The sequence below is a fragment of the Lepisosteus platostomus genome, chromosome 9 (assembly GCF_059453375.1).
Source record: "Lepisosteus platostomus isolate fLepPlt1 chromosome 9, fLepPlt1.hap1, whole genome shotgun sequence".
Taxonomy (NCBI): domain Eukaryota; kingdom Metazoa; phylum Chordata; class Actinopteri; order Semionotiformes; family Lepisosteidae; genus Lepisosteus; species Lepisosteus platostomus.
In genome coordinates this window covers 43,765,884-43,777,202 of record NC_142619.1, presented here as the reverse complement: position 1 = coordinate 43,777,202, position 11,319 = coordinate 43,765,884, and the positions used below count along the sequence as shown (strand labels likewise).

The window sequence follows — 11,319 nt, the reverse complement described above, 5'->3', positions numbered from 1 at the left end:
TGGTAACTATTACTTTAAGAGTGCTTTTACCATTGTAATACTAAAAAAAAACCTTTGTACTATTTTTGACCTGTTGCAGTATTTTTATCAATCTCCTTTTTGTCAATTCTAATATCTTTTTTCAGCATACTCTTTTCTTTTAATCTTAGTTTCTTTTACAGTCTGGAAAGCACTTCCTTCCAGTTTTTTTTTCATACTTTAGAAATGAATCCACAATATATGAAATATTCATAACAGTCAAGCTTGGAAAATTCATCATCAATTCATTATAAGCGTCTGACTTCTTCTCAGTACTCGTAGACTGAAATAATAGTTTTTAAATACACTGCAGAATATTACATAGCCAGTCTGTGGCATGAATTTGAATTAATGTTATTCAGATATTAACAGTGGTATTCCAATAGTTGAACTGGTAATTGGTTCACTGATAAATCTGAAGGTTGGTTTGATGTGTATCTGTTTAAATTAGTTCCTTGCTAATTAAACAGTGGTATCCTTATACTGGGGTCATTTCACATACAAAGCATGCTGACTTCCTTCAGTTAATCATAATAGGATGGTTAATTACTGTGCATTGCTATAGCAACCTGTAGTGTTCTACAGACCCCATCCATAAGAGGCAGTCTGAAGCCAGCATGAGGAAAATAACATTTGCTTAACTGTTATAACTTGGATCTTAGTCTGAAAAACAGCAGAATCTTTAAAGTTTTTCCTTTAAAAACATAACAAAGGTTACTGCGATGATCGATTCTTCATTAATAGAATCCACAATCATAATATTATTTTTCTTCCAGACTTTGGCAACCCCCTTTTAAAAGATTTTCAGTTTTGAATAGCCATGTGATGTTTTAGGTCAGCGATTCAGTACCTGTCCGTTGCAATATGAACATGTAGAAGCTATTCTGATGTTAGAAAGAAGTGAAATGTCTGGCGTATTAAAAAAGAAAGACATTTGATGGTTCCTGCTGATGTTGCTCTAAAATAAATGAGGCTAACAATATATGGAAAAAAGGTTTCAGAGCATATGTTTAATGGAGCTTTCGAGGGAAACAGTGGTATTCATAGTGCCACATCATGGCATGTTTTTTGGGTGTGTTTTGGAGCTCTGGCTTGTGCGTTCTGTATGTACTGTATTCAATGCATCATGATGTTTTTCAATGGAAGGCACTGCAGCCACAGCAGTTAGTTTCTGTAAATTTATGACAATGGCAACTGGAACCCTGGGGTTACTGTAGTTTAAACTCATATAGAATGCAGCTACAAAAATACTAAATGATTCATCATTATTAGAATAACTATAAACCACAATTGCATAAGAATTTAAAAGTAAAATTTAGCTCCAGAATTATTCGTAATTTTTGAAGGAGAGGAACATTGGAGATCAGTCTTTTCAGTGCAATAGTAATGGACGAGAAAGAGGCAAACATAAAACATTTATTATTGTTATTAATTTATACTGTCATAATCGTAGAGATTAGAAGAACAAAGGGAAGCCATTCGGCCCATTTAACACGTTTGATTTTTAAATAGCTAATTGAGCCAAGGATCATCTCACCCAGTCGTTAAATAACAATTAACTTTTCAGCGCTATATTACTGTACCCCAAGGGATTTTATCACACAGATTTTGATACCAAAGGTTATTAAAAGGTCATTTATTAAAACAATGACTTATTTTACGCCCTTTATTTATCGCCATGACAGTGCAAAAAAATCTGTTTTCCGTTTACTCCTACGATATTGTTTTGCCCACTTCTGTCGTTTATCCTAAAAGCGGCCAGATGTGCTTCGTAATTTATTTTCCCCCAAAAGTGTTTAAAACGTTAAAAAGGGGGCAGAAAAGGGTTTTAAATGATCAACATCGGTGTCTTGCTATGTGATTCTGCTTGTCGTTTCTAATTTTGCAGAAATTGTTAGTAACGTATTTGTTAAGAAAAGGAGGGCGCCGAAGCAAGCCAGCTGGTTTGGTCTGAAGGGCTGATCCTGATGGATTTGCTCTGACAGATCCGGGTTAGCCGCCAGGGGAACCCGTTTCTTCACAACAACTCTCCGAGACACACAGATCGCAGCCATAGAGGGGATATAGGCAGAGCTCACAGCACCTCCCTGCTTTATTTCACAAATATACTCCGACTGCTGTTTTGAAACCAAACTGAGACCACTAACTCACGGTGCCTGAATTTTATTACACGTTCTTCAAAGAAGCGAAGAAGTTTGGCTAAATGCAAGAGAACCGAAATGAGATTATTTTTGACCGGACAACCTGTTCACTCACTCCCTCCGCCAGATTTTGTAAGGTAAAGAAGCTTGTGCGAAATAAAGAAGAATTCGTTTTTTGGAGGAGTATGGAAATCTACGAATTAACGAGTAAAAATATGCGAGAAGAATCACTGTGATTTAAAGATATCGAAGCGCTCATCCAAATATTTTAATATTTTGAAGTATTTTCGGTTTAAATAGCCATAAGTATTGCATTTTAAATGCGTATGGGATGACTTGGCTCACAATGTGTTGATGTTACCAAGACTATATAGGGTGTAGGTGAATTACTGTACGTTGTATTGCTTCCACACGTGCGTCGCAAGAGGACTTCGGCATTCGATTTGTATTGCATAGAATCACCCTTTGTCTCAATGGATGTTCTGCCTTGGATTATATATTTGTAAATACTGTGCTTTGAAGAACTCGTTAATTGCGTTTTTTTACAATGCAGTTATCTACTCTTTTAAGAATACCGTTTCTGCTGTGGAGTATTGATGCTTTATCTTATCGACATGATGAAAGATTAAGAACTAATTTCACTCGGACTGATTATGAAGCCACCTTTTCCCAAAAAAAGGTGAATAGGTCACCTTTGTCAGTAACTACTCGGAAATGGCACAATGCACATGGAAAAGTAATTAATACCATGACATACTTAGAGGGGCATTCTACAGGTGTTTCTTGGGAGGCAGAGAGGAATTTGAGACACCGAAATGCAGCAACCTTTGAAATACGAAGAAAATATAAAGGATCATTGAACCACAATGGAAATGTGCCCCCCAGCTCTTTAGACAAGAGTGCTGAGATTATTTTAGAGGATTCTGCTGCGATCCTGCATGGGGAATCACAAAGCCAACACAATAGAAAGTTGAATTTCAAGATGCTGGCTGCCATGGAAACACAGGGTGGATACAATCACTCAAAGGCTCTTTCCATGAGTAAACAAGGAGGTCTGACATCTGAAATGAATCAAAGACGAAAAAGAGGTACCAACAGTATGGAAAATGAAAAGAAAACAGAAAAGAACCGAAGCAAAAAGCCAAAGAAAGGCGGACATTCGTTGAGACATTTAAATGTTTCTTTTGTTGGTCCTCTTACTCCATGGGAGAAGTTACCGAAACCCCTGCCTCTTAACCAATCCACAGATTATTCAAACGATATTAAGAATTATGGATTGTATACTGTACCGGATGACCTAGGGGTTACTATTCCATTGATCCCTTTTGATTCACAAGGGAAAGAAAATGAGGTCAAAAACCCCTTTTATCCCCTAACAGATGAATCGTATGGAGCATACGCAATCATGTGTCTTTCTGTGGTCATTTTCACTGTTGGAATAATTGGGAACATTGCAATTATGTGTATTGTTTGCCACAATTACTATATGAGAAGTATCTCCAATTCACTTTTGGCCAATCTAGCTTTTTGGGATTTCATAAATATCTTCTTCTGCCTGCCTCTGGTGATATTTCATGAGCTGACGAAAAAGTGGCTGTTGGGAGAGTTCTCATGTAAAATCATACCCTACATTGAGGTAGGCCTACTGTATATCCCAGATACAGTAACTCACAGTCCAGTGATTTGTTTTCCTGATTGTAGGACATATTATCTATTAAGGGGAAAAAAGCAGTAAACTGAGTTAAGGATAATAACCAATGATATGTTGTTTCTTTAAAGTATTAAAACTCCCAAACACAATTAGGAAATATAAAAACAGTCTTAAAACTTACATCATTTTATACAATGTATTCTGAATGAAGAAATGTTGACTTGTGGTTTTGATTTCTGCTTGGTGTTATACTGCTTTGAACTTTGTTGGCTAACAAAATCTTTACATACTTTAAAAAATTAACACCACATTCCAGAATGTATACATTGTCATGTGCAAAGTAGCAAAACAATTTAAAGTGCAAGTTAAACAATCACTAATATTGATCTGAAACTTGACTGCTTTAGGGTTGCAGTTTAAATCACTGTTTTAAAAAAGCTTCAAAGCAATAGACTGTTAGACAACCAGAATCCACTGGAAAAAGGACAGTGGTCGGTTTAAGGATAGAATGCAAAATATTAGGACCACTGTAGGGATGAAGTTGGATGTCATATTGTAGTTGTAAATGCCAGAAATAAGATTACATAGCAGAGTCCAGATTGAAAGGCTACCAAAAAAATACAGAGATGTAAACATTTCTCGCACATAAGCCATCTTCAGTTAAAATTAACCCTGTACAGTATATGTCATTTGTACTCCATTAATCATGTTTTGATATTTGTATCTACAGTAGGAAAGCTTATAGAGCTTTAGTAAATCTGCTAAAGCAAAAGGACTGCAAATATTGTTTTTAAATGTAGTCTTTAAGAAATGGGAAATGTTTTAATGCTAAAAATGCATTTAGTAGCTACCTAATTAGAATGAAAGATATTATTATTATTATTAATTCGTTTTTTTTTAATGGGTTTTAACTCGTCTTTTCAATATGGATGCCCTCAGTGCCTGTGGAACCTTAGCATTCCTGCATGCACTGATGAATTTTGTATTGTCTAGTATGATAATACCACAAAGACAAATGCATTTCCCCATCTTCAGTGCTGTCAGTTGGTGTGAGGTATATGGTGTTTCTTGAGGCTGTACATTTTCAAATCAAATGATAAGAAAAACACATTAAACTAGCAACTATACAGCATACCTGCAAGGACCAAATAATAGAACACATACTGTATGTAACTCAGTAGCACAAAGTAAAACAAGCAGTGTAGGCAGGGCAGTAAGCAGTTTGAAGATATCAAGGGCAGGAGCAGCACCTTAAATTCTGTAATTCCAGATCCTTATTAAAGACAGTTAAAATTCTGAAGTCAGACAGATCTTATTGATGGAGAATAGGAAGGCTGCTCCTTCATGCTAAGTTAACAAGACTGAACACATTCACATTCCAAATGGATAGTCCAATTGCTTTTCTCAGAGTCAATCTCAATCTTCTGTCTTTATTATGCATTTGGAATTATTTATGCTGTACTAGCATTCACTTAAGTATTGCTGTAAATTGACTGTAAAAAACAGTTTTGAAATACATGTCACTTCAAGGCAGTCATTTTTGTAAGTAGTTTGTACATGTATTAAATAAGCACTTTAGAGCAGAAACTTTAAAGTGCATCATTCTCAACACTATTATTACTGAAGGAACATATTCTGCGCAGTTAGAGTATGCCTCTTGTAAAGCATCAGTGCGAGGGGTGGGATAACTCACAGATTGCACAAACCGTATCTCTGTTAATACCAGTACGGTAGATCTTAAAGCATAATATAGAAAGTACAAATAAAATCGGATAACCCCCTTTTTTCAAATTGTAAAAGTGAGTACACCTTAAATTCCAGATCACTCAAATGAAATCCTGGGTAATGAAAAACCCAACCAAAGCTGTTTTGACAGCTTTCAGGGCATTTTGCTTATTCTCTATACCTTTGTATTCTTTTTCGATTGAACAGATAATTAGACTCAGATGATTAATTAAACCTGGCAATACTACACTCAGTGCTACAGGCTTGTATTAATTAATTACTTAGAAACACCCACCTATGCTAACTAGAATCTGCAAAAGGGCACTTTGTAAATATAAGTTTAATACCTATTTTACACAAATTAATCAAGTTATATATACTTTTTCTATACTGCAGAAATTTGGCACCTATTAAAATCTGAAATAGATCCAAATTTATTGAAAATAGCAACAAGAGGCAAATTTCACCTTGTTTACTATTTATGTTTGAAAGTGTTTTGAAATTTCTGCTGCAGTGGAAAAAAATATTGGAGAAGAGAAAATTGTAAATGTAGTTAAATAAGAAGAATATGAACATGATTCTTCATATCCATTTGGCTTTTCTTGCACTGTGTCTTAGGCTCTGTAATAAGGGTAATAAAATACCAGCTATTCAAATTCATTCCAGGGCAGAAGTATGGTACAACCAGTTTTACGTAAACCGTACTACATAATTTATGTAATTATTAAGTGCTCAAACAACAAAGAGATCATTGTGGTAAAGCCCTTCAGTTAAGTTGACTAACTAGATTTTTAAACTTATTCAGTGAAGTGTGTTGACATAGCTCTTAACATAAAGGGACACCGTATAAAATGGATTTATTCATCTTTTCACCTCAACTCAGTATATTTTTAAAATAAAAGTTTAAAACATTTACTACTACAAATAGACCACTTATTTGATGTAACTCTTGGTATGAGTGGAGTGCTAATTACCAGGTTAAATTATGAAATTATTGTTTTTTTAAAGACCTGGCGTGCAATTGCAAAAGCTTTTCACTTGCATGTACTGTAGGCACACCAGGTATCCAGCAATGCTTACAGTACGTCTTACTTATTATTTACTTGTATCCCAAAAGGTGCAATATAAAAAAAAGTATGGTTCCATTCAGTGATGTTATGTCATGCTATGTTATTCTGACTTTAGCTTAAGCGCAAAGTAAGTTTTACCCATTCTGGATTCATAGCTCTCTGTTGCCATTACATACATTATTCACATACTTGCAGTAAATGTAAAAAATGAAAACCCACCAGGATACTTTTATATGTATAACCACATTTTTTTATTAATTACAAGATTTTCTTTTGAATTCCACCCTGGATTAATTCATAATTTATGAGATGTTCAGAGTTTCACGGTAGGTAGTGTTCATTTGTTTTAAGCAGTAGTTCTTTGAAACATCTGTTTATTATTTATAACGTATAGTAACACATGGACATGCTGCAGAGCTTAATAACTACACCACAGCAATATATGCTAAAATATGAAGTGGATATGGTAAAGAATGTGTTATGAAAGGGGAAGTTTAGGTTTTTAGCATAAGGAATATCTGCTTTTTAGAGATGGGAAGACACTTTATATGCTAAGTGACTTTTTCAGCCCTATGGGTGAATCTGCTTTTCTTTGCAATATGTTCCTTCATTTTACAAGCAGTCCTCTAAAGCAATTTAGTAATTGCTGTCTGACCTTTGGGATTGGTTTTTATATGATCTGGCAATTACCAACTGACAAGGCATGTTATGGAAAAATGTCAACTACTTCAGTGTAGTATACCTCAACAAATTCAAGCTAAATCTTTCTTTCCAATTTATAGTGTATATTTGTACTATAGGTCTGGGGTGCTACAGTACTATAAAAGGTCTAGAGATGTACTTCTTGTGCAACTAGGACTTTGTTAAGTAATGTTTGTTAATTAATCTGAAACTTCTTTTCCAGATTTGAGATATAATGTATTCCAAATTTATGCTCATATGAAAAATTGGTAATTGCAGTTTAAATTAATGATGTAAAGGACACTGGGGTGTACTATAATTCAAACACTACCATTTTTTTTTATAAACTAATATACATATATTGTGTTTTGTTCAAGTACTTACCTTTTTGTTATATTCTTACAGGTCGCCTCACTTGGAGTTACAACTTTCACATTATGTGCTTTGTGCATAGATCGTTTCCGTGCTGCAACTAACGTGCAGATGTACTATGAGATGATTGAGAACTGTACATCCACCACAGCTAAGCTAGCTGTTATCTGGATAGGGGCTTTGCTGTTGGCTCTTCCTGAGGTGGTTTTAAGGCAGCTTGTCACAGAAAATCCTGAAGCCCCTAATACAACAGCATGTGAGCGATGTGTGGTGAAAATTTCTCCAGAGCTCCCTGACACCATTTATGTCCTTGCCCTTACCTACGACGGCGCCAGGCTCTGGTGGTACTTTGGGTGTTATTTTTGCTTGCCCACACTCTTCACCATTGGAAGTTCCCTAGTGACTGCAAGAAAAATTCGAAAAGCTGAGAAGGCCTGTGCAAGAGGAAACAAGAAACAAATCCAACTTGAAAGTCAGATGAACTGCACAGTGGTGGCCTTAACTATTTTGTATGGCTTCTGTATTATTCCTGAAAATATCTGCAACATTGTCACAGTCTACATGTCCACAGGAGTTCCCCAGCAGACTATGGACCTCCTCCATCTCATAAGTCAGTTTCTTTTGTTCTTCAAGTCCGGCGTTACGCCAGTGCTCCTCTTCTGTCTTTGCAAGCCTTTCAGCCGGGCTTTTGTGGACTGTTGCTGTTGTTGTTGTGATGAGTGTGTCCAGAAGTCTTCAACAGTGACCAGTGATGACAATGACAATGAGTACACCACAGAGCTTGAGCTGTCTCCTTTCAGCACCATACGCCGGGAGATGTCTGTTTACACCTCTGTTGGTACCCACTGCTGAAATCAACTGGAAATAGTATCCTAGGCCTATTATTATATACTGATAAAAGCATGAATGCCGCATATTGGCTTTACATGCAGGAGTTTACTAATGTTTAGAGATTTTTTTACAAAAAAACATTTATGTTGTTTCTCTGTTTATAAAAAAAATGGTTCTGCAATGGGCTCGAGATTGCTGCGTCCCTCAGCAGGAATAAGCAGCTTTCTCATAGTGGATGAATGTTTTTTTTTATTGTTTTGTTAATTTTATAGTCATTGAAGTTTGTGCAGTTTTAAGTAAGGGTTTTGCATTCCCACCGTCCCTCTGATGTATTTTTTGCTATCTTTTGAGTTCTACCTTCTTTCATTTTCTTTGGCACATGCAAATAATGTTTGCCTTTTATATTGAAAACTCTGTATTGAAAGTAATATATTGAAAATGGCTGGTTGTAGTGTAATGTCTTTTAAAACTGGTGATTCTTGTGAATCAGTGATGAAGTCATTTTAGATTCCTTGCTACTGTACGTGAGTATTTTAGTCAGAGCACTCTGAATGAACACATGCTTATGTTATTTATAGCAGGAAGAAATGTACCAGTATGCTTGTGTTAGTTTCATGGTATTTTGCTGTTTTTCTGGTAGCGGAAGAAAAAAACTAGACCTGCTGGGTCAGTTAATCGGGAGTTGTTTTCTTCTGAGGAATCAGATGGATTAACCAGAGGCTCGAATAATGACTCCTCTTCAGATTGTTTTGGTGTAGAACAGCAATTTAACCTTTTTTTAATCACATGAAAACTGTATTTGTTTATAAACCTGAAAATAAAATCATTAAGACAGTTTATTTTAATCAGATTTGTGTATTTTTGACTGTTACATCCATACATTCATATTTACTCTGTTAAAAAAACATGATAGCTTCACAGTATACTGTACTTTAGATACTTTCAATATGTCACTTGGTTGTGTCGTTATGAAACTGCCATTTATTATACAGGAGTATGTCAGAATAATGACATGCAATCATAATGAATGCATGTGTAGAAAATAACCCGAAGCTTTTTGTGAAGGATCAAGTCTAGAGAATAGGAGGAAATATCTCATACCTCAGCTAAAGCTATTTAATGAAAGTTCTCAAAGTACACGCAGTGCTGGCACACATACTGTACAGTATGGCTTATTATAATGGAATGGAATTTATTCTCAGGAATAATACACATCTCCTAAATGTTGCTTTATTTTATCAAATACACTTGTACTGAGCTTGTATCTATACATCAAAGCATTTTTATGATTTGCTTTAAAGTTAGAGCAGAAGGAAATTCCAGACTCATCCCCTGCTGGCTTAAGGCCATTATAATGGTGATTTAAAACAGTGGTTGCCAGGCTTGGTCCTCTGTTTCTGCTTGTTCTTGTTTCAGCTGAGCTCTAAATCACCAGTACAAATTGTTGCCTTTAATCAGTGTGCTTGCTTGTTTAGGCTTGTTTCTGTACTGAGTCCTAAGTTTCAAAACTACTGAAATTTGAGTGTATTGTTAACAACCATTTCAGCATACAGACATTTAAGCAATCTCTCCTTAACTTGCTTGAATTTATTGCCGATTAAACAGCTACTAATTGCTAACATATTTATGATTGGAAGACAAAGTGTCAGATAATCCCAAAATGAGTTTTATTTAATTCTTAATGGTCTAATTGTTTATATTACCATTTAATCCACCCAAATGTCCACCAAAAAAGTTTTGAAATGTTTCAAATGGCATATACTTGATAACATTCATAAATCTAATTTAATCTTAAAAGCTGACAGCATATTTAAAAATAGATGCCAAATAGTAAATTGTAACTAAGCATTCGGCTTGAGCAAAAATCACTGATTTAACCACTGATTTAAAGTCATCCTACGTTTCCAAGCTACCATAAGGAACAACACATTGCTGCATTTCAGAGAAGGCTTGCTGTTACATAAGGAAGAAGTCAAATCTTTTCCTTCTTAACATTTATAGGCCGAGATCTTAGGAATTCTATTAACATCTGTTCCACACATTTCCTTAAATCATGTTTTAGGACTGATTCATTATTAGTATAGTTCATTTTTGTGATCTAATACTACTGCTGGCTACCATTGACTTTAGTTCCTTACATAACACTACTGAAACTGTTATTTCTAATTTGTGAGTCAACATCTGTAATGTTTAATGCTATTTAGTCTAGATTCAGGCCTAAGAATAAATATCTGATTGAGTAAAGTTAATTTATTGAATTGGAATTAATGATTGTTAAGGCAATTCTAATTGCACAGTTTAAATGGAGTCAATGCAATGTTTTAAAGAACTAACCACATAAATTATGTTTCATTGTAATTCTTTATTCTTTCCTAAGTGTTACTGATGCTAAAGAAAGGATTGAACTAGAAATTTGTAGAAATTTTCTACCTTCCCTCCACAGCCTTCATTTCTAAAAAAATACTATTAAGCATGGTTAATTAACTCTTAAGTAGTTCACGTAGGTAGCTGCGTCAGCATGCCTAGGCTGCAAAGGAACAAGTAAAGGTTTATTCCATGCTGAAAAGAGAAGAAAATAAACAACATTTCGAATGTGGAGCCTTCTCTTAAAAGGTTAAAGGGATTAACCTTTACTTGTCCCTAATTAGGAATTAACCCTAATAACCTCTTACATTTTTAGAAATTTTAAATTCAAAGTTTTCTAGACTCATTCTAGGGATGTAAATATGTAAATGAAGCATAATATGTTTTTGGTAACATCTGGAAACCTGTTGTGTGCAAGAATGTGTATTTCCATTTACCATGACCCAGTGAACTGCTTAAACATATA

General features: G+C 35.0%; 1 protein-coding gene across 1 annotated transcript; it reads left to right on the top strand.

Moving 5' to 3' along the window:
* The first annotated feature begins 1,870 nt into the window (after positions 1 to 1,870).
* gpr37a (G protein-coupled receptor 37a) lies at positions 1,871 to 9,334 on the top strand. Its single transcript, XM_088645153.1, has 2 exons — positions 1,871 to 3,795; positions 7,692 to 9,334. Exons 1-2 carry the CDS (start codon positions 2,707 to 2,709, stop codon positions 8,508 to 8,510), a joined length of 1,908 nt encoding a protein of 635 aa, XP_088501279.1. The 5' UTR covers positions 1,871 to 2,706; the 3' UTR covers positions 8,511 to 9,334.
* Positions 9,335 to 11,319: the final 1,985 nt, after the last annotated feature.

Coding starts and splice junctions, on each gene's coding strand:
- gpr37a (XM_088645153.1), top strand. CDS start 2,707: ATGCAGTTATCTACTCTTTTAAGAATACCGTTTCTGCTGTGGAGTATT. Junction 3,796..7,691: donor AAATCATACCCTACATTGAG/GTAGGCCTACTG, acceptor ATATTCTTACAG/GTCGCCTCACTTGGAGTTAC.